The 27,421-nt window shown below is 47.6% G+C and overlaps 1 protein-coding gene across 8 annotated transcripts in view; it reads left to right on the forward strand.

The window, feature by feature from the left end:
* DYSF (dysferlin) overlaps positions 1 to 27,421 on the forward strand; it is a 191,700-nt gene that overhangs the window by 15,174 nt on the left and 149,105 nt on the right. For all 8 annotated transcript variants that reach the window (XM_081020617.1, XM_081020619.1, XM_081020622.1 and 5 more), the window contains exons 2-11: positions 2,854 to 2,909; positions 3,488 to 3,579; positions 15,766 to 15,871; positions 18,705 to 18,819; positions 19,356 to 19,543; positions 21,395 to 21,523; positions 23,082 to 23,144; positions 24,458 to 24,508; positions 25,754 to 25,784; positions 26,140 to 26,255. In XM_081020617.1, coding sequence (XP_080876743.1) covers positions 2,854 to 2,909; positions 3,488 to 3,579; positions 15,766 to 15,871; positions 18,705 to 18,819; positions 19,356 to 19,543; positions 21,395 to 21,523; positions 23,082 to 23,144; positions 24,458 to 24,508; positions 25,754 to 25,784; positions 26,140 to 26,255 — 947 coding nt within the window. The remainder of the gene's footprint in view (positions 1 to 2,853; positions 2,910 to 3,487; positions 3,580 to 15,765; positions 15,872 to 18,704; positions 18,820 to 19,355; positions 19,544 to 21,394; positions 21,524 to 23,081; positions 23,145 to 24,457; positions 24,509 to 25,753; positions 25,785 to 26,139; positions 26,256 to 27,421) is intronic.

A 27,421-nucleotide genomic window follows, 5' to 3' on the forward strand; every position in this document is an offset into this window, starting at 1 on the left:
ATTGGCTCATGTTGCCAGCTGAGCTCCCGTGTCCCGCAAGGAACAATTTTATTTTTTTGTATATAATTTTTAAATTAAACTTTATGTTTTACAATTTAAAGTACTCGTTTTTTACATCCTTAAAATACCCATGACTTCCCTTCTTCTCTTCCCATGGTTCATTTTACGTATCATCAATCCCTGCATATTTTACAGAAACTATACCATTCAGCATTCCCTTATTACATCCATCAAAACTTATTTACACTGTTGAGTTTGTCTTAATGCTGCCATCGCTGCAAGGAACAATTTTAAACCTGCACGTGTGTCACGGGGGAAAATTTTGCAAATGAGCAGTGGCCTTTTTCTCCCCACAAGAGGCGGCAACTTTGGGCGTTCTCTGCCCTCCTGCACTTCCTTGGGAACAAATATCATCTGCAAACACAGCTCCACTCTTTCCTTCCTCCTTCCCATTCTGAGCGATGCCTTTTTCAAATGCTGCTCCGTCTGAGTCTGCTGAGTGACCATATATAGCAGTTTTTGGCTCTGCACGGGGAGAGCCGCAGAGCTATGCCAGGCAGACCTTCCTGCAGACCTTTGGCAATAGCAGCTCCTCCTATTGTTCTGTCTCTCAAGAGTCTTCCTTTTCCTTTTACCATTTTGTGGCAAAACTGAGCAGAGAGAGAGAGAGAGAGAGAGAGAGAGAGAGAGAGAGTCCCTTTCTGCCCCTTCTAAATGGTTTGCTCAGCCTTCCAAGCCTTTTTTCTCTGCTTCGGAGTCTAGATCCTCCTTCCGGTTTTGGACATCTCTGTTTAGACGATTGAACACGTGATGCGCTCCAAAGATAGATTATAAAAGCAACAAGCGGATGAGGCAGAATTGTTTTCGTCTCCTAGGACAGTCGAGCTGCTCCAGAAGCCCCAGGCGGCCTCTGTGCCAGGGGAATGTGGCTGGGTGGTTAGAGCAGCCTTACAGACGTTTGGGTCTCCATCTCCCATCATTCACAACCATTGGATGAGCTGACTGAGGATGTTGGAGGCTGCAGCCCAATAGTAGCTAGGGCAGCAAAGTCAGAGAACTCTGGCTGGGCGAGTCTTGCATTTTTGGAGGGGGAAATAGGTGGCCCATATCTTAAAAATGAAACCAAGCAAATGGATAAATGATGCCAAGCAGGGCCTGAATCGAGGCCTCTGGTCTGGGCTTTTTACAGGTTTTGACACGAAGGAGTCAAGTGCACATCTGTATGAGGAAAGGTGACCTGGCGTCAGGGCCGGCCCAAGGCATTTTGCTGCCAGAGGAGAAACAGCTGATGTTCCCCCCTAGTGAAGCTCTCCCCATTATCTCCTTATTTTAGACTCTGCACACATATACACACAGAGAGAGAGGCAGAGAGGAGAGAAAGAAAGAAAGAAAGAAAGAAAGAAAGAAGAGAAAAAGAAAGAAAAAGAGAGAGAGAAAGAGAGAGAGAGACAGACAGACAGACAGACAGATAGGAGAGAAAGAAAGAGAGAGAAAGAAAGAGAGAGAGAGAGAGAGAAGAGAAAGAGAAAAAAGATAGAAAGAAAGAGAAAGAAAGAAAGAAAAAAAGAGAGAAAGAAAGAGAGAGAGAGAAAAGAAAGAGAGAGAAAGAAAGAAAGAAAGAAAGAGAGAGAGAGAGAGAGAGAGGGAAGAGAAAAAGAAAGAAAGAAAGAAAGAAAGAAAAAGAAAGAGAGAGAGAGAGAGAGAGAGAGAGAGAGAGAGATTAATAAAGCTGAATGGATCAAACATCAACTATTTGTACAACTATAATGAATTAACTTGTTTCTGAAATGGCGAAATTAACTGCCAAATTAAGAGGGCATAATGATGAAGTGTTTAAGGAGGATTACCTCTCAAATTATAACCCATATATGAAGTCGTCTGCAGGATTTGAAATATAAGACACAGATTATTGACAGAATTAATGATAGTGGGGTTTAGAAAATTAAAACTTATGTGCTGTAAAACAGCTAATAAAAAGGAGTAAAAAAGAAACATCTGGAAAGGAGGAGCTGGAAGTCCAGAAGAAACTTTGCATGTTTTTGTTTTTTAATTGTATATGATAATAAATGTTTTGGAATATTTTTGGAGATAAAAATGATATGGAAAAAATGAATTGATTGCTTTCCCTGTTCTCTTGTAAGCGCCAACATCTTCCTCTTAAATTGGGCAGGTGGATAAACAGAGCACTGACACCTGGATCTATGCGATCTGGGACAGCTGTGTGCGGGATCTTCAGCCACACCGGCTGCCAGGGATCTTGTTGCTGTTACTCCTTCCAGAATTGCAATTGTCTACTCTGATGGGGACAGACAGATGGGTGGCTTTAGACCCGCCGTCCAGAGGAGATGGCTGGACCGAAGGCTTTCTGTGTTTTAGAGAGAATGAGTGTGGATGTGCTTGTGTGTGTGAGAGAGAGCGAGATCTCAAAGAAACCTGTTTTGCACCCAGGCTTGTTCCATTGCTGAAGCCATTGTGCTTGTCATTTGCCTTTTCTGCCCATGCCCAGCCTTGGAACTGCAGGCCTGATCCTGCTGCACCCCTTCCCCTATCTTGCCCACTGCCCACTACCCTGGCACCTAGTAGCAGGGTGCCAGCTGGAGTCTCTTTGGGCAGGAGTTGGCCCTCTGCACCAACCTCTGGCCAAGGATTCAGAGGCAGCTCTTTCTGCCCAAGATAATTTAAACTCCAGATGCAGTAACTGGAACTCAGGTCCTTGGGCACACCTCCTGCTGCTGAGCTCTGCCCCGTCTCCGACTGGGCTGTGACTTGTTAATGCAGAAACATCTGTTCAGACAGATGTGCAAAATGTGCTGCTACTGGGGCCGTTTCTTACCTTTCTGCTGTCTTTCCTAGGGGTGAAGAAAAGAACCAAGGTGATCAAGAACAACGTCAACCCCGTGTGGAACGAGGTGAGTCAGCCGCCCCTCTGCCTGAGTCTCTGGTGGGTATGACCCTGTGCTTAATTTCAGCAGAGATGGCTGTGGGTCAGTCCCAGCATCACGTTCCCACTGTCAGGGATCAGCTCTGGAAGATGCTCTGAGCCTGGACTTCCTCCGCACTGAGTTGTTGAATGGTCTCTTTAAATTTGAAGGTTCATTTTTGTTCCACAAGATGTGTATTTCTTTAAGGGCCAGAGCAAATAACATGACCTAGTTTTACAGCTATGAAGCAGTACAGCAGGTGCTGTTAAGTTATGTTAAGTAAGCTGTTGGGTATAGAATATAAAGAGCAGCACCTAGCTCTTTCAGTACTCTGGTGGCTGGGTCATGCTTATTGATATATTGTAAAAGGAGATTTTGTTTTTGTTATTAAAAGTTATTTTGTGTTCCTTGTAATGTGTGGTCTCCCCAGAACGCCTTCTGCAGTGCAACTAATCTGCAAATAGCCAACATAAGTAACTAGATCAGTTGGATCTCCCGGCAAGTTGAGAGGGAGGATTGGGACCCCTGCCCTCAGTCACTGACCTGCTTCCCTCCTCTCCTCTTAGGGCTTTGAGTGGGACCTGAAAGGGATTCCATTAGATCAGAATGCGGAGCTCCACGTCGTCGTCAAAGACCATGAGAAGATGGGCAGAAACAGGTAGGAGATCTCCACAAAATCTTCAGAGCAGCTGGCCAACTTTGGCTCGCGGCCGGTCCTACCGTTGGGAGATGCGAGGCAGTGGGACATCTTGCTATTTGCAAATTCCCCCAACGAGGGGTGCTTAAAAGTTGGAACGTGACTTGCGAATTCAAAAGACCTTTTGCTTAAATGGATAATAAATTAGCTTTGCTTGGGAAGCAAAGTGTGTGTGAAATAAAGTTCTCCGTGAATTTGGCTAACCCTCTTGTGAAGCCGTCGGCTCATCTAGTCTAGCATCCTGCCCTCACAATGGCCAAGCAGATGAAGACATAAGAGCTCAGTCAGTAGACTCTTGATCTCTGGGCTGTGGGTTCAAGCCCTGCAATGGGGAAAAAAGTTTCCTGCATTGCAGGGATTGGACCAGATGACCCTCATGGTCCCTTCCAACTCTACAACTCTGTAACTTAATGCAGAATAATAATAATAATAATAATAAAAAAATAATTTATTTATATCCCGCCCTCCCCAGCCGAAGCCGGGCTCAGAGCAGCTACCAACAGTAAAAGTAACACAGTTTACATAAAATCACAATCTATTAATTGAAATATATTCTAAAATCAATTCATTCTAAAATCAATTCAGAATCAAATTCATGGCAACCATTGGGCTATAGCTCTATGAGGATTACAGAAGGAGAGAGGGGGTCAGACTATGCCTTGGCCAAAGGCCAGGCGGAACAGCTCTGTCTTGCAGGCCCTGCGGAAAGATGTCAAGTCCCGCAGGTCCCTAGTCTCTTGGGAGAGAGTGTTCCACCAAGTCGGGGCCACAGCCGAAAAAGCCCTGGCTCTGGTTGAGGCCAGCCTAACCTCCCTGTGGCCCGGGACCTCCAATATGTTTTTGTTTGAAGACCGTAAGGTCCTCCGTGGGACATACCAGGAGAGGCGGTCCCGTAGGCACGAGGGTCCTAGGCTGGATCAGGCCAATGAACTGTGCTGGATCTGGCCAATGGTCCCTTTAGGCCAGCATTCTGGTCCCCCAGTGGCCAAGTGGGTGCCCCAAAGCGAAACCCACAAGCTGGATTCAAGCACAAGAGGAACACTCTCCCCTCCTGTGGTTCCAACAACTGGGATTCAGAAACATTTCTGCCTCTGTTTGTGGAGCAGAGCCTTCTTGGCTAGGGGTCCATGGGAGTGGAGCTGGCTGCTGCAGGCGTTGGAGCACCCATCCTGTGTCAGTTTGCATTTCTTAGTGCAAAAAGTATGGCTCTGATGTGGAGAGATCTTTCCTATTCTATTTAATTCAAGAGGGTTCTGGAAGCAGCTCCATGTGAAAGAAGCAGGCAGAAGGTTCCTGATGTTTGGGTTATTTCTTCAGAGAAGCTGAATGCAGCTGGCTTAAAATGGTTCTGTTATCGCTTCTGTTAAGGTCATGCAGACTATAAAAGTAGGGCCAGAAGGAGCCTGGGGCTCACTCTCTCTTTGTGTGTCTCTCTTCCTTCTGGTGTGGTGTTCTGTATATAGTGTTAAGGTTTTAGTCTTATAAGTTATTGTAAGTTTGAGTTAAGTCTGCTGCAAGCTGCAATTCTTATGGACAGTGCCAGTCCTGAATGTATGGGATTTGTGAACATTATGCTCATTTGCCTTCAGTAGCAGCAAAGCTCTGCTGGATGACATATTCATTGCCTCTGGTCTATTTTTGGGGAATCCCGCAACACGTTTAAGTTTTTACTCTGCTAACTATACATTGGGAGTTTTGTTCTGGGTCAATATTGAGCAGAATTCCTTGCTCTTTCGGGGCATGCAAACCGCTTGCCACCTACTCTCTGCCTGAGGAGAAGTTCAGGCATTCTTCACACAGGGAAACGCCTGGCCTCTTCGTGGCTCTGTGAGTTCCTAGCATTGGCAGGGGAGGAGGTGGCTGAAAGGACTCTTTATGCTGCCGAGTGACATGGAAACAATTCTCGGAAAGGGAGAGAAAGTCACAGAGCCACATCTTAGGGGCACCAAGGGCCTTCTCAACATTCAGCAGGTCACACGTTCAATCCTTGGCTTCTTCCTGCTGCCCCAAATCCCCAAAAGGCACAGCTAGTCTGTGAGCTCGGTGGACCCTGTGGTCACCCTGTGGCCCCAAACCAAGGCGTCTGTTGAAGAGAGCCACCCAAATCCATATTCCTCACCTGATAAGGCAGCCTAAATGTACTATGGAAATTCAGCATGGTGGTGACATTGAATGTGGCTGGAGAGTTGCACCCCATCTTAGGCACTGATGTTGTTGTTTAGTCGTTTAGTCGTGTCCAACTCTTCGTGACCCCCTGGACCAGAGTACGCCAGGCACTCCTGTCTTCCACTGCCTCCCACAGTTTGGTCAGACTCATGTTTGTAGCTTTGAGAACACTGTCCCACCATCTGGTCCTCTGTCATCCCCTTCTCCTTGTGCCCTCCATCTTTCCCAACATCAGGGTCTTTTCCAGGGAGTCTTCTCTTCTCCTGAGGTGGCCAAAGTCTTGGAGCCTCAGCTTCAGGATCTGTCCTTCCAGTGAGCACTCAGGGCTGATTTCCTTCAGAATGGAGAGGTTTGATCTTCTTGAAATCCATGGGACTCTCAAGAGGCACTGATACAGCTGGTGGATTGTGCCAAATTTTACACATACCCTCCAACGTTTCTCCAGTGAAAACAGGGACGCTCCATTCCATAAGGATAATTTTCCTATTTATACCCCACACGTCTTACTGGGCTGCCCCAGCCACTCTGGGCAGCTTCCAACATATATAAAAACAGAATAAAACATTAAACATTTTTAAAAATTCCCTTTACAGGATGGTTCGGGGGTCGGGTAACTCCATACCCTCCAACATTTCTCTGATGAAAATAGGGACATCCTAAGGAAAAGTGGGACATTCTGGGTTCAGATCAGAAACCGGGGCGGCTTTTCTAAAGCAGGGACGTCCCTGGAAAATAGGGACACTTGGAAGGTCTGTTCTTCACTTGCACAGGTGCTTATAACAGGCTTTTCCTGCTTTCAGCTTCTCTTCCTTTCTAAGAGAAAGTTCCCAAGGTTCTGATGCAGTTGATGGGAACAGTGTGACCTTGCGCCGAGTTTGCATCTGCCAGGGGATCCTGCGGATCCATGCGCTTGATCAGGAACCACTATGAGGAGCAGGGAATGGTGTTTGGCTGGCCTTTGCTTTTTCCTGGCTGAGGGGCAGGATGCTTGCCTTTGGCTAAGTTCTGACCAACGTCCCAGTTGAGGATAGATGCAGGGTAGAATCGGAAGCCTCTGCCTCTTGTTTGTCTGAAGTGGCCAAGGCTCTTGTCCCAGGGGGATATCCAGCCTCAATTTCCAACCGAGGCAGAGCAGAGCCATTGTGGATCAGAGTCTCTCCTCTGCGAATTTGTCTAGTCTCTTTTCAAGCCATCCGGGTTGGTAGCCATCCTTGCCTCCTGTGGGAGAGAGTTCCAAAGTCTAACCCTGCAAGAAAGAAAACTGGACATTAGTTGTTGTGTCTGGAAGGAGTCGTTAGTTGCTTGGGTCATTCCAGGAAACTTAGCACCTGATTCAATTTACTCTTTCTCTGTCTGTCCGTCTGTCTGTTTAATCCTCAACGGCATAAGAGCAACAGTGCGTCTGACAAGGGACTCAGCTGCATTCATCAAAAACAGTGTTTTGAATGCGTTATAAACAGGCAACACCAAATGGTGCTGGAGAGTAAAAAAAAAATAATTATTTGCGATTTCCCATAGCATCCCCCCCTTTGTTATAATGATTTAATTTCTGACTTATTTATAGCATTTCCCCCCGTGTGTAGATCCACCCGAGCTGACCTCTGGGGGGTGGAAAAGGGACTGTCAGAGAATTACGTTTGTGTGTACAAGGTGTTCTCTGGACAAAAACAAATGGGAATGCCAACGTTGTGATGAACATGGTATTGTTGACAGTCCCAGCAAGATGTTCTGCTACCAGTTTTAGAACTAGACTCTTAAACGTGTATAGAGTAACTTCCCACTTTGCAAGCTCAGCCAGGCTCGACCTCGCTAGAGATTATTGTGGACTTTAGGAAATGTAAATTGAATATTCAGCCACTCATTATTGAGGGGAAGTGCATGGAACAGATCTTGGTGTTGTGATTTCTGGAAATGGAGTTGAGAGATGACCTAACCTGGGGAGAAAACAGTAAATACCTGATGAAGAGAGCAAAGCAGAGGTTATATTTTCTGAGAATCCTCCAGAAAAACAATATCTCAAAGGACCTGTTGATGGCATTTTACCACTGTACTGTGGAGAGTGTATTAACTTATAGGTCTGTGTGTGTCGTTTGGGAGCTGCACGGTCAAGGAAAAACAATGCTGTCCAGGGTTGTAAAGACTGTGGAGAGACTATTTGGGTGCCCTCTTCCCACCTTGGATCAAATCTACGCTTCCAGGTGCCATAAGAAAGCTGCAGAGATAGCGCAGGATAGTGCGCACCCCGGAAATGATCTCTTTCAGCTTCTGCGTTCTGGAAGAAGGTACAGGGTTATAAAGACTAGGACTAGCCGCCTGAGAAACAGTTTCTATCCAAATGCGATTTTGGTTTTAAACGCAGTGTAAGGTAGTCTCTGTGGGAGTATATTGCATTTAATTATGGGGTATGTTAAGGGGGCTAACCAGGCTGGGATAGCTGGGATAGCAGGCTTGTTGGTTTTTGAATGTCTGATGCAGATTTTTTCAATTTCGTTGTTCTGTATGGGAAAATGACAATAAAGATTATCGTATCGTATCTTTGGGGGAAGGAGCTTCTGGGAAGACGGTGGCAGAGGTCAGGGGTGGCTCCTTGCATGATCTCTGAGCCTCATCAAGTGGCTGGTCCCTGTTGCTTTTGTGGCAAGGGAGCCAGAAGTCTCCTTGCAAAGGAAGAGCCATCTGGGAAGGTTCGTCTCCTCAAAGAGTTCCTGAAGCGCTGAACAGGCGCACCCATAAAAGGGGTTCTTGTTGCACCATAGAGAGAATCTGAGCCGGCCACAAGAGTTCAGTGTGTCAGCTCTGAGAAAGCAGCCCCTGCTAGGCGGGTGGGAAGGGAAGAAGAGAAGAGGACTGTTTAAGAATAGCCCTGTCGAAAGAGGATATCCAGGAATAGCAAGGATGATTCAGGGCAAGAGAATCCGGAGACCTCAAGTCTGGCTGTGTGCCCGAGGTCTGGTGGGGGGGGAAATGATCGGAGGGATGTCTTTCCTTCGTCGAATGGTAGAGTTGGAAGGGATCGCCAAAGGTCATCTAGCTCAACCCCCTCCAATGCAGGAACGGCAGCTGAGCAATTCCCGCAAAGCAGGAACCAAAGCCATTGGAAGGGGACAAGACTGCAAGATGCACACAGGGCTATTGGGACCAAAAAAGAGACGGGCAAAAAATAGATGTTCCTTCAAAAAGATGAAATCGAGTTCGTTAAATCCTAATTGAAGCACACAGATCTCTTTGCATTAGCAAAGCCGGCTAGTAAATGCTAGTGTGGTTCTTGCCAAGGTAGAATAAGAGAATCGTGGAATTGTAGAATTGGAAGGGTCCCCCAAAGGTCATCTGTCCCAACCCCACGCCATGCAGGAACCAGAGCTAAAGAATCCCCGGCAGAGAGTTCTCCAGCTCCTGTTTAAAAACATCCAAGGAAGGAAAGGCTGCCCCCTTCTGAGGGAGTCCATCCCACTGTCAACTAGAGCTGGATGATACCTGGTTTTCAACATCACGATATATCACCAGCTAAATATCACGATATCTCGATATATCACGATATATATCTGTGGTGGCAGAGGGCCTTGATGAGGCTCCCTGTGGCTGTGAAGGGCCTTAAAGTGTAAGGAAGCGGTAGATTTAATAAAAAATATTAAATAAACTTCCACATAATATATTTAATATATTCTCAACTAATTTAAGACTCGTCAGGTTGAATCTGCTTCCCCTCTCCAAGGTCTAAGTGGAATCTGTGCATGCCAAAGCCCCACTGAGTTCAACTAAACGGACTTCTACTTTTCTGGGAGTAAGCCTCATTGAATTCAGTAGGGCTTGCTTGTGAGTAGACACGCATTTGCTTGCACTGCTTACCTCCCCATCATTCTCACATAGTACCCCACCTCCCATTTCAGCATAAGGCAGCCAGCTAAATCTTCTCCCCTCCATCCCCCCCCAAGCCCTCATCCCACCAATCTTTCACTTTTAATCAAAGGGAGGGAGGACAAAAAAAAAAGCAAAAAGATAGTCTCCTTTAAATAATAATAATAATAATAATAATAATAAACATCCTATCCCTTTTAATATGGATGAAAGCTATTTACGGGGAACCAACCATGTAAACACCACAAGAAAATAAAAATAAAAACTCTTCCAGGCACCCCTGTCTTCCACTGCCTCCCGCAGTTTGGTCAAACTCATGCTGGTAGCTTCGAGAACACTGTCCCACCATCTCGTCCTCCATCGTTCCCTTCTCCTTGTGCCCTCCATATTGTATGCCTTCCCAACATCAGGGTCTTTTCCAGGGAGTCTTCTCTTCTCATGAGGTGGCCAAAGTCTTGGAGCCTCAGCTTCACGGTCTGTCCTTCCAGGGAGCACTCAGGGCTGATTTCCTTCAGAATGGAGAGGTTTGATCTTCTTGCAGACCATGGGACTCTCAAGAGTCTCCTCCAGCACCATAATTCAAAAGCATCAATTCTTCGGCGATCAGCCTTCTTTATGGTCCAGCTCTCACTTCCATACATCACTATTGAGAAAACCATAGTTTTAACTATATGGACCTTTGTTGGCAAGGTGATGTCTCTGCTTTTTAAGATGCTGTCTAGCTTTGTCACTGCTTTCCTCCCAAGGAGCAGGTGTCTTTTAATTTCGTGGCTGCTGTCACCATCTGCAGTGATCATGGAGCCCAAGAAAGTAAAATCTCTCACTGCCTCCATTTCTTCCCCTTCTATTTGCCAGAAGTTGTGGGACCAGTGGCCATGATCTTCGTTTTTTTGATGTTGAGCTTCAGACCATTTTTTGCGCTCTCCTCTTTCACCCTCATTAAAAGGTTCTTTATTTCATTACCGGTATTCAATGATATGGCGATTTACTGCCCAGCCCTCCTGTTGAGAGGCTCCTAATGTCAGTCAGATCTTCTTAATGCTCAAAATTGGAAAGACCTCTAGAGGAGATGCGGCCGGGGGCATTTTTGCCCCCATGCCAACATCAAATTAGCTGGATATTTTGTCTTCTTTTATAACCATTCCAGCGTTACATGCAGCAGTGGGGAAGCAGGCAGGGTGCTGTAGCAGTTTGGGCATCAGACTTGGACCAGGGAGAGACCAGGGTTCGAATTCCACCACTCAGCTGTGAAACTCACAGGCTGGGACCTTGGGGACCAGCCACAGCCTCTCTCTCTTTTTTTTGAAAAAATAAATAAATTATTAACAATTTCAACATATCAAAATATCAAAACATCTCATATTCATTATTTCCCCCCTTCTCCCACCTCCCCATCAAGCCCTCCCTCCCCCCCCCAAGACATCCCTCAGCTCCTCTGATTTTTCAACATATATTATTCTCTGCATACTGTAAAATTGTATAAATCCTTATATTATCTATCTGCTATATTAACAATCAATAAATTTGTGTATGTTTATTCAAAACCTGCCAAGGGGTCCAATTCATTTTGTTGTCTTTTTAATTAATTTGTAAAGAGTTCCCATTCGTCTCTGAAGTCACAGTTGCCCTTATCTCGCAATTTATAGGTTAGTTTAGCCAGCTCTGATTGTTCATCAATTTCTCTTGCCACTGTTCTTTTGTCGGGGTTTCCTCATTCTTCCATCCTTGTGTTATCAAGACTCTTGCCGCTGTTGTTGCATACATAAATAGATTCTTTATTTTCCTTGGCAGGTCTTGTCCTACAATCCCTAACAGAAATGCTTCTGGTTTTTTAACAAATGTCATTATAAACATTTTCTTCAATTCGTTATATATCATTTCCCAGATTTTTTTAATTTCTCTACATTCCCACCACAAACCAGCCACTGCCTCTCAGCCCGACCTCCCTCCCAGGGTTGTTACGGAGATTAATTGGGGGCAGGGAGAACCATGTTCACCACCTTGAGCTCCTTCGCGCTGTTCAAGAGCGGAACAGACCCCCTCAGAAGGGGGACGCCTGTGAGGTTTGAAAACAGAGTCTGGAGAGCTATCTGCCGGGGATTCTTCAGCTGTGGTTCCTGCAGGGCACGGGTTGGGATAGATGACTTTTGGGGTTCCCTTTCCATCCTAGAGTTCTACGATTCTGCAAGCTTTTGCATGTGCCGCTGTATTAAATACACCATAGTTCTCTCTTTCATCCAACCAACCAACCCCACTGCTGCTGGGCTGTCAGGCCCCCAAAGTGAGAAAGCTAGTCCCACTCTCGTAGCAGGACTTCCTTGCGAGGATTCTCCCCTCCCTATAATCTGAGCAGAGGGTGCATTGCTATTGTCTTTTCCCTGATAGGGGTCTGGAAAGGACACCACCCAAGATAAGTCTGGAACTGCCCTCTGACGCCTTGGCCGCCATCCAGGGTGCTCCTTGCCAGCTTTCTTCATCCTGTTTTCATATGCTAGTTACGCACCCTCAAAAGTCCAGAAGAAATCCGAGGGTTCTGTCCACCACCTCAGAAACTGCATTTATTTATACCCCAGTTCCAAGGAGCTCCAGGTAGTGTCCAGGGCAGCTGTCCACAGCTCTATCTGGTACGCAGGCTGAGTTCCTCCCTGCCCGCAGACTGTCTGGCCAGAGTGGTGCATGCTCTGGTTATCTCCCGCTTGGACTACTGCAATGCGCTCTACGTGGGGCTACCTTTGAAGGTGACCCGGAAACTACAACTAATCCAGAATGCAGCAGCCAGACTGGTGACTGGGAGTGGCTGCTGAGACCACATTACACCGGTCCTGAAAGACCTACATTGGCTCCCAGTACATTTCTGAGCACAATTCAAAGTGCTGGTGCTGACATTTCAAGCCCTAAATGGCCTCGGCCCAGTTGACCTGGAGGAGCGTCTCCACCCCGGACACCAGGGTCCAGCTCCGAGGGCCTTCTGGTGGTTCCCTCCCTGCAAGAAGTGAGGTTACAGGGAACCAGGCAGAGGGCCTTCTTGGTGGTGGCACCTACCCTGTGGAACGCCCTCCCATCAGATGTCAAGGAAATAAACAACTATCTGAAATTCAGAAGACATCTGAAGGCAGCCCTGTTTAGGGAAGCTTTTAATCTTTGGTGTTTTATTCTGTTTTTAGTCGAAATAAAAAAATTCGTTCCTGTAGCACCTTAAAGACCAACTAAGTTAGTTCTTGGTATAAGCTTTCGTGTGCATGCACACTTCTTCAGATACACTGAAACAGAAGTTACCAGATCCTTCTATATATTGAGAAGGTGGGGAGGGGTATTACTCAGAAGGGTGGTGGGAATGGGAGATTGGCAGATAGCTGAGATGAGCCTGTTGACGACTCTTAACGACTGTAATAGGTCTTACAGGAAAAGGCAAGGGGTGAGAAGGTGAGAAATGGCTTAGTCATGTATAATGGGATAAGAATCCGATGTCTCTGTTCAGGCCAGGTTTCTCCATTGTTTTAAGTTTGGTAATGAGTTGCAATTCAGCAGCTTCTCTTTCCAGTCTATTTCTGAAATTCCTTTGTAGTAAAACAGCTACTTTGAGATCTTGTATAGAATGTCCTGGGAGATTGAAGTGTTCTCCTACTGGTTTCTCTGTTTTGTGATTCTTGATGTCAGATTTATGTCCGTTTTTATGTCTGTTTTTAGTGTTCTGTTGGGAGCCGCCCAGAGTGGCTGGGCAAACACAGCCAGATGGGTGGGGTGTAAATAATAAATTATTATTATTAACATATATGAGGTTCTCTCCCTGTTCATTGAAACCCCACAACCACCCTTTGAGGCAGTTCAAGCGGAGAGATAGGGACTGGCCCAAGGTCCTACCCAGGGAGTTCCATGACTAAGCGGGGGATTCAAACCCTGTACTCACAGGCCCTAGTCTGGCACTTTGACCGGTTCTTCTCCGGTTCATTTAATCCAGGGTTTCTCAAACTGGGATCTCCAGCTGTTTGGGGACTACACCTCCCATCATCCCTGACCACTGGCCTTGCTAGCTAGGGATGATGGGAGTTGTAGTCCCCAAACAGCTGGAGGCCCCAGTTTGGAAAACCCTGATTTAATCCCCCTAAAAAAGGAAAGTGAGTCTTGACCAAGCAACTGAAGGCAGATGGAGGCAGGTGGGGCAATGCTGGGCCTCTGGACGTTCTTTGTTTTTGGTGCAGCCACAAAGAAGGCCCTTGTCTTCCATGGGGAAAATCTCCAGCATCTGAGCATGGACAAAGTGCAGGAGCACCAAAGGATGTTCCCTCTCATGCATGCACCACTGACTCTCGCTTCTGGATATCCAGATCTTGCCCGAAGGTCTTTCTGAAGCTCTTCTGTTGTGTCCTCCGAAACTTGAGTCAGCCGGGCTTCCCCTTGGCTCACCTCGCTTGAAGTTGAGCTGCGTCATGATTCATTTTGCGTCAGAAGCTGAAGGAGCAGGAAGGGGATTTCTATGGAAAAAAAGCCTCTCTCTCCTGCGGAGACAATGTGGGGAAGTGGAGAGGGAGACATGGGAGCAGACTCTCCAAGATGGGGATTTCATGGCCCTGGCCGTGTTTTGCCCAGAAGGTGTTGGGAAGGCTATATGCTCCTTCCTATTTTTAAATTGGGTCCAGCTCCACCCGCCGCTTGTCGGTCTCCAGCCACTGCAGCTCTGTTTCCTTGGCACGGTCTCCACCTCTCCAGGGAACTTCAAGACAGGATGGTTAACTTATCTGGTTTTCCTTTTGGCGTTTAGCATTGTGTCTCAAAGTGGCGCAACAGATGTTCGGCCTGAAAACAGGGATCGGTCCAAAGGATTGATGGGTTGTTGTCATCAGATTAAGGCTGCCTGCAGTCCTCTTAAAGACCCTTAGCAGAACCTCAGTCCCCTTGAACTTGGAGGGACTTGCTTCTGGGTAAACAGAATCCTTGAACTGTAGGGTTGGAAGGGACCCTGAGGATCATCTAGTCCAACCCCCTGCAAGGCAGGAATATGCAGCTGTCCCATACGGGTATTGAACCTGAAACCTTGGCATTATCAGCATCATGCACTAACCAACTGAGCAATTTGTATGTTTAGTAGCTTTTTTGTGAACCGCCCTGAGACCTCTAGGCATAGCGCGACATATAAATAATAATAATAATAATAATAATAATAATAATAATAATAATATCAAATAGATGACCAAAGAGGATGCAGTGTGGTGGCAGAGTGACCTCCCCTCCCCAGTCCATCATCCTTTGCGTTGTGCATTCATTGTGATTCGTAATGATGGCATTGGAGCAGTTAAACACCATTCTGCTTTCCAGACTGAGTGACTGATTGTTTTGGCATGGACATATTTCTTCATTTGCAGTCTCCTTCCTTGGAGGTTTTTAGGCAGAGGCTGGATGGCCATCTGTCATGGATGCTTTAGTTGAGATTCCTGTCAGAAAGTAATTCCTGATTGTCAGGTGTGCGTGCAGGAGCCAGGCCCTGTGACCAATAGGACTTTGCAGGACTGGGGCCTTCCTAAATTTGTTCTGAAGAGGCAAGGTGCGGCCACACAGGTGAGGCCGATTGGTAACTCACAGCACCTGGTGGCAAGAGCTGGGAAGGGTTATAAGGTCAGCTTTTCCCTTCAGCTCTTGGCCACAGCGACACGTTCCCTGCCTTGATGGGTTTGGCTTCTTGCTTCCTGATCCTCGGACCTCGGCTTCTTGATCCTTGGACCCCTGACTTCGTGACTCCTTACTTCCTGACCCTCAGACCCTTGGCTTCCTGACTCCTGGCTTCAGGACCCCCGTTCCTGCTCCCACCCAGCCATCTTGCCCCCGGTCCTGATGACCCCTGCCGGGACTTTGATCGCCCGTGAACTGGACCATGACACTGATGTTTAGTTGGAATCTCCTACCTTGTAACTTGAAGCCATGGGTTCAGGTCCTACCCTCCAGAGCAGGAGAAAAGAAGCTTGATCCCTCTTCCATGAAGATGTCCAGCATTTAAAATGCTAGTTTTAAACTTTTTTTTCCTAAAGAGAGCTGAACTTTGTGTCAAATATCCCAAGCTCTGCTCTGAACCTCCTGAGAACTTTTGTCCTTTCCTGTTCACAGTTTCTCCTCTTCTTCTGTTTTCTCTCAAAGGTTCCTGGGCGAAGCCCATGTGCCCCTGCGGGATGTCCTGGCATCTCCCAACCTGGCAGCCAGTTTCAACGCTCCCTTGCTGGATGCCAAGGGGCAGAGCACTGGGGTAAGTCCATTTCTTGGTGGTGCATCTCACTGATTCGCAGCTGGAGGAAAGAGAAGTCCACCAACCAGGTGATGATGTTGTGCACATTCTCAGTCAAGTCCTATCAACCCTTGGCCACTCCAGTGATGGCTGGAAGCATCTCACCTGAAACTCTGGGGAGCCTCTGTGAATGCGTAGATAGATAAACTTCATTCGCATTAGCCAGCGGCCATAGCAACATAAAACAAGCAATATATACAATTAAAAAGACAACAATGGGTAAAAAAGGGCAATCAAATGACCAAGATTATTGTTCAGATGTTGTTGTTTAGTCGTTTAGTCTTGTCTGACTCTTCGTGACCCCCTGGACCAGAGCACGCCAGGCACTCCTGTCTTCCACTGCCTCCCGCAGTTTGGTCAGACTCATGCTGGTAGCTTCGAGAACACTGTCCAACCATCTCGTCCTCTATTGCCCTCTTCTCCTTGTGCCCTCCATCTTTCCCAACTTCAGGGTCTTTTCCAGGTAGTCTTCTCTTCTCATGAAGTGGCCAAAGTATTGAAGCCTCAGCTTTACGATCTGTCCTTCCAGTGAGCACTCAGGGCTAATTTCCTTAAGAATGGATGCGTTTGATCTTCTTGCAGTCCATGGGACTCTCAAGAGTCTCCTCCAGCACCATAATTCAAAAGCATCCATTCTTCGGCAATCAGCCTTCTTGATGGTCCAGCTCTTACTTCCATACATCACAACTGGGAAAACCATGGCTTTAACTATACGGACCTTTGTTGGCAAGGTGATGTCTCTGCTTTTTAAGATGCTGTCTAGGTTTGCCATCGCCTTTCTCCCAAGGAGCAGGCGTCTTTTAATTTCATGACCATTTTTCAGATAGTGGCCCTTAATCTCATTGCACCCTCGATAAACCTAGCAACCTTTGCTGTTGTCTGATCATTTTGATCTGATAAAAGAAAGACCAGTGTGGCCGCAGATGGGCGGCCTGGGATGGAAAGTAAGAGTGGGGTGATGATCTCATTCCTCAGATCTTTATAAAGGGGGCAGGACAGGAGAACATGAGCCACTGTTTCCAGATTGCCATCTCCACAGGGGCAGAGTCCTTTCTCAGTTGGAATCTTTTGGTATCTGCCCTCAAGTACGGCAGAGGGCATCACATCCAATCTGGCCAGTGTGAAGGCACGTCTGTATTTTGGGATGGTTAATTTATACAAATATGGTGCCAGGGAATCAAACTGAGAAGCGGGAAAAAAGGCATACCAAGGACAGCGTTTCTTTATAATGGCCAGATTGTTCTGTTGCTCTAAGTCCTTCAGACGCTGTCCAATTAGCGTTTTTGCTTTAATAAAGCCCATCATGAGAAGCTGATGTGAGTGGAGTCTGCAGGAGAGGAATTTTTGGTGCACAATTTTAGACCGCACACTTTTATGGGGGTCTTGTGTCACTAAGGGCAGTAGGACCGGGTGGATCTGTGAATGCGGAGACATTAGTGAGATCGGACTGAGTAAAAGCAGTGGCATAGCATGGCTTGCCCGGGGCCGGGGCTGCCTGGAAGGGTGGGTGGGAGAGAGGGAAATGGACGGAGTATGCATGTGCATTGAACTGCCTAACGGTGCCTGTGTCACTCAGGAGATCTCAGCCACAAAAATAAGAAAAGAGCTGTTCCATTGTCTGGTGAAGTTGTTTCCTGCTTCACATGGAAAAGCAGAATTTGACACCTGGGTGCCCCGCACCCCTTGCACCCCCGGGTAAAGACGGCCTTGGGTCTTTGCTCGGATCCTGCGTCAGGGCTCCCCTGATCTCCTGTATGAAAAGAGCTTTGGAAATCAGGCTCCCGGACCTTAGAGCTTCACGGTTTGAGCCTCCTGCTTCTCAGGGTCTTCTGCGAAGGAGCAAAATCTCTGGCTGAGTGGCCAGAATCACGTTCCTTGGATTATTCCAGTCAAGTTTTTCTTCGGAAACCTTCAGGGTCAAAGAAGGCGACTCTGTCTCATTTCCTTGCTGGGAATTCTGCTGCTGAATTGTTTGCACAGCTAGGAAATTATCCATCACCGGTGGGAGGCAGCCTGCAAATGATACTGCGCCAAAGTGGCAGGATTTGGGAATCTGCCTGCTGATACAATCTTGAATTTCTGGGCCTTGATATGAGTGGTTGAGGGCTGCCCCTTAGTGGCCGGCTGCTGAATCACATCTGATGGTAAAAATAAAAGAGGCATACCAAGATCTGCAGTTGGGTTGTGTCTTAGAATGCTTCCAGCTGGCTAGATTTTATATTTCCCACCCAAAGGGAACAGAACTGCTGCTTATCTTTTGGGTGCAACGTGAGATCGGTTTTGCACCTGGCAGAAGCTACTTTGAAGGCCAAACTCAGCAAGACATTACTTGCATGAAGGCATTTAAAGTGACTGGCCTGGTTTGCAAATAACACCAAGCTGTGACTTATTAAACTAAGGTTCACTGGTTTGCAAATAACACCCTGGTTAGCTTAATCACTGGAATCCTGCCCCACAACTGAACAATTCACTCGAAACCATGGTTTGTTTTAACCATGGCTTGGTGTTACCTGTGAGCCCAGAACGCTTCCTTGTCCGTAGGTTGTTTGACGACCCCCCTGAGCTCCAGATGCTCAACAAGTGATAGAGCAAAGAGCAGCTGGAAAGCAACCCAAACTTTGCGGAAGGAAGCAGTGGTTTGTCTTAGTGTTGTGTGAACCAGGACATTGCTTTGCAGACCACAATTGCCCCCCCGCAAACCTGAGCCTCACCAGGATTTAGAGGGAGCACCCTGGTGTGCGGTGTCAGGGCTCAGAGCACCCCACTTCCATCAGGCATCTTCTTTACTCCTCAGGCGTGTCTCATCCTGCAAGCCTCCTATGTCCCGCCTCCTGGGGCTGCTCCTTTGTTTCCGCCTCCTGCCCCCCCAGAGCCAAATCCAACCCCCGTTGAGCTGGACATGGTGACAGGTCAGTACGAGACAGTTTCCCTCGCGTCCTACTCTGGTTTCTATTTATTTATTAGATTGGTCAGCTATTCTGAATTACCGTATTTTTCGCTCTATAAGACGCACTTTCCCCCTCCTAAAACGTAAGGGGAAATGTGTGTGCATCTTATGGAGCGAATGCAGGCGGGAGGCTTTGCTCAGCGCTCCCTTTAAAGAGCCGCGTGGAGCGTGTGTGCGGCTCTTGGGGGCTTTTCCCTGAGGAGGGAGAAGGGCTGCTCCTCTCCCTCCTCGGGGAAAAGCCCCCAAGAACCACACACACACTCTGCGTGCTCTTTAAAGGGAGCGCAGCTGTCCATAAGCCAGGACAGCCAGTGGGATCGCAGCGCTGTTTTCCTCTTCCAAAAACCAGGTGCGTCTTATGGTCTGGGGCGTCTTATAGAGCGAAAAATACGGTATGCTTTTTGCAGGGTGGTGGGAATGAGGCTGTGGTACCGAGGGGACGCCCAAAGGTTTGGGAACTGCTGCTTTCGAAACAACCTTGTTTCCTGTTCCCTCCAGATACAGCCGGCGAGGAAGAGTCTGAAGACCCCCTTGGAACGGGCGATGAAGCTGATCCTTCCATGGGCCCCTCTGCGCCGGATCAAGTCTCCCTGCCCAAGAAGCCCCCATCGCACGTGGTCCATGGGACCAAGAGGAGGAGAGCTGCCTCCAAAAAGCTCCTGTCCAACAAGCCGCAAGACTTCCAGGTGATCAAGCGCCCTCTCCCCAGGTTGTCCCCCCTGCACCCAAACTTGCAGACTCTGCCGTCCCTCCTCTTGGCCAAACTTCTGGCCCTGAGGCAGAAGTATGCTGTGCAAGATGAGCCCAGATCAAAGGAGATCCTTCTTTGCACATGGCGTTAGTTGAACTTACAGAATTTGTCTGCAAAGGAGGCAGAGCTGGCTGCCAGCTTGGAAAGGAGTTTGGAAAAGTTTGGGGAGTAGCCGAGGCTTTCAGTGGCTGCTAACCACAAAGGCTACTATTCCCTCCCTTGTCAGAAGCTGTAAATGTCCCTGGATGACAGAGGTTGGGAATTGCAGGGGGGGGGGGCTGCCCTTGAAGCTGACCCAGAAACTCCAGCGGGTGCAGAATGCCGCGGAGAGACTCCTTATGGGGTCCTTGCCATGGGATCACATTCACCCGGTGCTATACCAGCTGCACTGGCTCCCGGTGGAGTACAGGATCAGGTTTAAGGTGCTGGTTTTAACCTTTAAAGCCCTATACGGCCTAGGACCCTCGTACCAGGACCGCCTCTCCTGGTATGTCCCACGGAGGACCTTACGGTCTCCAAACAAAAACATCTTGAAGGTCCCGGGCCACAGGGAGGTTAGACTGGCCTCAACCAGAGCCAGGGACTTTTCGGATGTGGCCCCGATCTGGTGGAACACTCTGTCCCAAGAGACGAGGGCCCTGCGGGACTTGACATCTTTCCACAGGGCCTGGAAGACAGAGCTGTTCCACCAGGCCTTTGGCCAAGGCACAGTCTGACCCCCTCCTTTGGTAATCCTCACAGAACTCTAGCCCAATGGTTGCCATTAATATGATTTTGAATTGATTTTAGAATGCTGTGTTATTTTTATTGGGTGTTAGTTGCTCTGAGCCCGGCTTCGGCTGGGGAGGGCGGGATATAAATAAATTATTATTATTATTATTATTATTCTGCTTGAATCCCGCTTGCGGGTTTCCAGTGGGAACGGGTTCAACAACTCTAGGGTGCCCAAGGCACCTTGGTTCCCTCCACATTTGGGCCCCTTTGGTCTTGAGGTGGCCCTGCAATGCATTGCACCGGTGCGACATGGTGTGCGTGACGCCCGGTGCACGTCGCACATCCAGGGGCTGGCACCTCCAGAGCACTTGTTCTCTTCCACCGCATGCACATTGCGGTGTTCAGTGCACGCAGGCCCCCTGAATCTTGCGGGCAACCTGGTGTCTCCGAATGGAAATCTGACAGGAGAACAGGATGCTGAACTAGATAATAATAATAATTAATAATATTATTTATACCCTGCCCTCCCTGGCCGGAGCCAGGCTCAGAGCAGCTAACACCAATAAAATTTCAGTAAAAACATAATAAGAAAAAAGAAAAAGAAAAAAACCCAAGTTAAAATACAGGTTAAAATGCAATTTAAAATGCAGCCTCATTTTAAAGTAGCCCATAGATCAAAAGCATAAGGGGAGGGAAACCTAAGGGTCAGACTGAGTCCAAAACAAAGGCCAGGTGGAACAGCTCTGTCTTGCAGGCCCTGCAGAAAGATGTCAAGTCCCACAGGGCCCTAGTCTCTTGTGACAGAGCGTTCCACCAAGTCAGGGCCAGTACTGAAAAGGCCCTGGCCCTAGCTGAGACCAATCTAACCACCGTGCAACTTGGGACCTCCAAAATGTTGTCATTTGTGGACCTTAAGGTCCTCCGCGGGGCATACCAGGAGATGGTATGGGCCTCCTTTGGCCTGATCCAGCTGTCCCTGGGCTCTTCCAATGTTCTCCTTTTGGGAAACGGACTCCGCCTCAGGAGTCCCTGACGATGCCTATGGCAACCTCCTTCTTCTGCAACTTTCCAGATCCGGGTGCGAGTCATCGAAGGCCGGCAGCTTCCTGGAGTCAACATCAAGTCTGTGGTGAAGGTCACAGCCGCCGGGCAGACCAAGAGGACCAGGATCCGCAAAGGGAACTGCCCCGTCTTTGATGAGGTGAGGAGGTTGCGCTCTGGTGCCGCTTTTGGGGTTCCTTGGGGGGCATCTGGGTTGCCATTGTGAGAACAGGAGGCCGGACCAGGTGGCTCCCATTTGTCCACCTAACAATGTTCTTCTGCTGCTCTTTTGAGGAGGCCAAAGAAGAAAAGGAGAGGCTCACTCAGTATTTCTGGGTGGGAGCCGGTGGAATATAGGTAAAGGGGCCCCTGACCATTAGGTCCAGTCGTGGCCGACTCTGGGGTTGTGGCGCTCATCTCACTTTACTGGCCGAGGGAGCCGGCGTACAGCTTCCAGGTCATGTGGCCAGCATGACTAAGCTGCTTCTGGCGAACCAGAGCAGTGCACGGAAATGCCGTTTACCTTCCTGCCGGAGCGGTACCTATTTATCTACTTGCACTTTGATGTGCTTTTGAACTGCTAGGTGGGCAGGAGCAGGGACCAAGCAACGGGAGCTCACCCCGTCACGGGGATTCGAACCGCTGACCTTCTGATCAGCAATTCCTAGGCTCTGTGGTTTAACCCACAGCGCCACCCATGTCCCTGTTTCATGGAATCACAGAACCATTGAGCAGGAAGATGTTGGGATGCGTCCAGGGAATGGGGGCAACTTGCAGGCCCCCAGCTGGCTCTAGCCTACTGGCCGGCAGCCAAGCGAACTCCATTCTCCCTTGGAACAGCATCAATCAGCGACTCATAGCTTCAGAAGCCTTTAGAAACTTGAGCACGCTCTATCAGCAGAGTGAATAACTCTTCACAATGGAAGTGGCGGACAGAGACATGTGTAAGCATTATTTACAGCATTTTATTCAGCATAGTTCAGGACAAAGAAAACATGTCTACTCTCTTTCGTGTCCAAGCAAAAAGCAGCAAGCACAAAGCAAAAGCAATACCCAAACGGAAGTTCCCAGCAAGCTGTCCTGGAATGTAAACAGACATGTAACATACAACAGCTCCACACATCTGTTTAGGTGATCATAATCCTAACAGAAGGGACTCCAAAGGCCTTCAACGCACTTCAGCGCAGGAATCACAGCTAAAGAACCCCTGACCTCTGCTTAAAATCCTCCAGCAAAGGAGAGTCCACCACCTTTGGAGGGAGTCCATTCTACCACCAAACAGCTCCGACTGCCAGAAAGTTCTTCCTGAGGTTGAAATGGATTCTCCTTTCTTGTAACTTGAAGCTCTGGGTTCGAGTCCCACCCCCCAGAGCAGGAGAAAGCAAGCTTGCTGCATCCTCCATTACTTTTTGAAATACGGCAACCCTCGTTAACTCCATCTTTGAACTGTTTGATTACTGAATGGCATGTTCTTGGGACACCCTTCTATAGCTCAGCTTTGAGCATCTTTCAGAAGTGGCGTGTGGCCTTTAGATTTTGAGAGGAGCAGGACAGAAGAAGATAAAATTGATTTTTGGGGGGTTGAGGAGCTGTCTTTTGGTGGTCCTTTCAGGCAGGCTTCACTGTCGTCCATTGTGGTCTTGTGTGCAATGTCATATGCGTGCATCGGTGCACCTATGGGTGATGGGTGCACCCATGTTTCTTTCTGTTCCCCACAGACTTTTTTCTTCAATGTCTTTGAATCCCCGATGGAGCTGTTCGATGAGCCCATATTCATCACGGTAAGTGGGGGTCAGGGAGTGTCCACTTTGGGGACTGTTTCTAGGGATGGGGAGAAATAAGATTCAGTTCACATTAATAAATAATACTACACTTGGTCTTAGCCAAAAGGCTGAGAAGGGATAATAAATAACAAATAATAAAGATAATAATTTAAAGGCAAACCAAGCTACTCCACACTTTTCAAAGCAGCCCTTTGAGGTTTGCATTTCTCTGAAGTTTGCAATGCGATTCTTTAGCCAAATAAGATGCAGAGACATGACTAGGACAAACTGTGCACATAGATGCACATCTTGGTGAAAACTACATACAAGAATGTACTATATTAGGGGAAATTGCTCTGTAAATAAACCCTGGGATACTGAAGGCAAAATGGCACACAAGACTGTGAACACGAGGAGAAATTTGTAGTAAAATGTCAGAGTTTTTATGAGGACGTAAAAAAAAAGCAAATTGATGTGGGAAACTGAGTTTAAAAAGGGGGAAAGGAGAAACTGAAATGGACCTACTGTATTCGCCCATTTCTAACACATCTTTTTGGTCGTGTCACAAGTTCATTTGAGGTGATTTCGTTCAGGAGGAGTTTATTTTTATAAATATATTTACATACCACTATACTGTATCCTAAAATCAAAAATCAAAAATCAAAGCAGTTTACAGTATGCCTGATTACTCAGTATTGTTCTTGGAGAAAAACCTATTGGGTGGATCTCCTGTTAGATACCACCAACTATGTCGTCTAAGACTATTTGAGGATCCACTGAATATTCACCATTAAAATCTGCAGAGCAGAAATTTTGCGGGATGGCTTCATTCTGACTGATGCAGCTGCTGAGCATGAGCACTGCGTGTTGGGTTCTGTAGTCTTGCAATATTCTTCACTTAACGGATGGCTGAGTCGCTGCCTTGTCTTCATTTCCTGAGCTCCTGATTTCTAGGTTCAGGCTTTGAATCAGCGAGAGGGATTCCCTGGGCTTAGGACTGTGCCTTGCATATTGGGATTTGTAGTCCCTTTGTGTCCTGAGACGCCCTTGGATTCGCCATGCTGAGCTTGGTGTCACAGCCCAGGAAGAGGCATCACTTTGCAGCCGCTTTGCCTGGTGCCAGATTGCAGGCCATGCCTGCAGCCGACCAAAATGCCTCTGGGAAGGGCAGAGGAGGCAGGGGGTGGCCTCTGGTCGGCCAGGAGGCTCCATTTATGGCCCAGAGAAGCTTGCAGATCCATGTCCCCTGCAAGATGCAAAGTAACAGAAGGTTCTTCCTGCATATCGAGCTCTTTGGAGCTTCTCTGACATTCCTCCTTCCTCCTCTCTAGGTCGTTGACTCTCGCTCTCTCCGGACGGATTCTGTCCTTGGAGAATTCCGGGTAAGGGCCACCTTCCATTTCACTTCTATGGGTTTAGGAAACCGGTCCTTCTTTGCATTCCTTCTATACGATGCCTGGCTGAGGACACAAATGCACGCAAGACCTTTGGGCTCGGTCTCCTTGCTGGCCCTTATCTGCATGCTTGGCTCCTGGCCTCTTCCTTGGGGTAGCTTTTCCTCTGGGAAGGGCTTCTGAAAGGGAGACTGGACCCTCCAACTGCCCCTATTTTCCAGGGACGTCCCTGATTTAGAGAAGCCGTCCCAGTTTCTGATTTCATCCCTAAATGTCCCACATTTCCTTAGGGCATACCTAATTTCACTGGAAATTTTTTGGAGGGTATGGAATACGACATCCTTATTTCCATTGAATAAATCTTGGGATGTCCCGCCAGAGTGGTGCATGGTCTAGTTATCTCTCACTTGGACTACTGCAATGTGCTCTACGTGGGGCTACCTTTGAAGGTGACTCGGAAACTACAACTAATCCAGAATGTGGCAGCTAGAGACCACATAACACCGGTCCTGAAAGACCTACATTGGCTCCCAGTATGTTTCCGAGCACAATTCAAAGTGTTGGTGCTGACCTATAAACCCTAAATGGCCTTGGCGCAGTAGACCTGAAGGAGCGTCTCCACCCCCATCATTCTGCCCAGACACTGAGGTCCAGCTCCGAGGGCCTTCTGGCGGTTCCCTCACTGTGAGAAGCAAAGCTACAGGGAACCAGGCCGAGGGCCTTCTCGGTGGTGGCGCCCACCCTGTGGAATGCCCTCCCATCAGATGTCAAAGAGGTAAACAACTACCTGACATTTAGAAGACATCTGAAGGCAGCCCTGTTCAGGGAAGTTTTTAATGTGTGACATTTTAATGTATTTTTAATCTTTGTTGGAAGCTGCCCAGAGTGGCTGGGGAAACCCAGTCAGATGGGTGGGGTATAAACAGTAAAATTAACACGATGGAACGGGACGTCCCTGTTTTCATGGGAGAAATGTTGGATGATATGGGAGACACACTAGCTGTGCTTAGCCCCCATATGGCCACTTCCTACAGAAACCTGGTGGAAAAGTGGGTTGGGGGTCTTTCAACGAGGTGGGGGCTGCACACATTGGCCAGACTGGGGAGCAAGCAAAGGGATTCCTCTCTCCCCGATTCAGGATTTCCAATGGGTTGAAGGGGGTTGGACTAGATGACCCTTTTTTGTCCCTTCCAACTCCCCAACGCTATGATTCTCTGTGCTTGTGTTTTGCAGGTGGATGTTGGGACAATTTATGCCGAATCCAGTGAGTGGAATTTGCTTCTCGATTGCCTCTTGACTTCGTTTTAGCAAGGAATTGGTTTGTTTAGCATAGATAAATGAGTTTAGTGGGGAGGGAATGTGCTTTGCCACTTCCGAGATGTCGAAACTATTTTATCCAGAGGACTGAATGATTTTCTTTATTAAACTAGGGGTGGAAGGAGAAGAAAGTTTGGCAAGAGGGAAACGTAGAGCTTGTGTGTCCATAGCTCAGTTGGTCCCAAGTTCTTAAGGGCTTTATATATGAGCTCGCTGAACGTGGCCCAGAATCAATCAGCAATGGCATCTCCTCCTACTTCCTGGGTGCCAATTCGATATTTGCACTTCTCTTCCTGCTGCAGGACACGCCTTCCTCCGAAAGTGGCTCCTCCTTTCCGATCCAGAGGATTTTTCGGCAGGGGCTAAAGGCTACCTGAAGGTCAGCTTGTACGTCCTGGGCCCTGGAGACGAAGCGCCTGTGAGTATTTCTTTAAATTTAACAAAAAGGGCAGAAGAAGGAGGTTTGGTTGTGACGCCTTCTCATCTCCAGAAGGGGTGGAAATTTATTGGGGGGATCTTACATGCTGGGCCCCAAATCCTTTGGAGAGAAACTCCATCATTGTAGGACCCATGCCTTTTCTTTTTAATGCAGTTTTTTATTTATGTTCATGGTACAGAAGATAAATGTTGAGAAAACAATTATTACAACAGTAAACAACAAGTACAGTCATACCTCGGGTTGAAGTAGCTTCAAGTTAAGTATTTTTGGGGTGTGCTCTGCAGCGACCCAGAAGTAACGGAGTGTGTTACTTCCGGGTTTCGCCACTTGCGCATGCGCAGATGCTCAAAATGACGTCATGCGCATGTGCGGAAGCAGCGAAACGCGACCTGTGCAGGCGCGCAGTCACATGTTACGTTTACTTCAGGATGTGAACGGGGCTCTGGAACGGATCCCGTTCGTATCCAGAGGTACCACTGTAACTTGTCCCCACTGATGAAATTGCAGACTTTTATCACGCCGTGTGTTAAAAGTTTCATTTGCTTGCTCTAAGAGATCCTGCCCCGTTTTTCCAGGAGTGCTGTGTTGGTTCCTGCTGCAGCCTGAACAATTTATGTATTCAATAAACCATTGCTATATATTATAAAAGGAATATATAGTATATTGCTGCTCTCACCTGGCATGTTAGTTTCTCAGTCAATGCTATTGACCACACTCTGTTGTGCCAAGAATCAACATTCAGCCCAGAATCCACACACTGTCCTTAAGCCCTGTGCTGTTTTGACTGATTTTTATCATCTGCATTCCAAAAAAACCATTGTTTTAATGATTATTCCAGTTTAATGGCCTCTTAATGGCTATCCTGCATGCGTTTTTAGCTTTTTATATTTTATGTACCTGCATTGTTTAAACGTGTTGAAAGCCACCTTGGGCCCCAGCTTGGGAAAAAGGCAACAGATGAACAACCATTAGTCTTGACTAAACGAGACCAGGGTGGGATCTCGATGCATAAAAAATGCTTTAGAAAAATATGTTTTGAAAAACAGATTGGAATTGCCATCATCTCGCCATTGCCATCTAGTGTCCCATTTGTATAATGCATTTAAAACACCCTTGAAACATTTTATTTGCATCGTTTTATAAGA

The sequence above is a fragment of the Podarcis pityusensis genome (assembly GCF_964106645.2).
Source record: "Podarcis pityusensis genome assembly, chromosome: 9".
In the NCBI taxonomy this organism is placed as follows: domain Eukaryota; kingdom Metazoa; phylum Chordata; class Lepidosauria; order Squamata; family Lacertidae; genus Podarcis; species Podarcis pityusensis.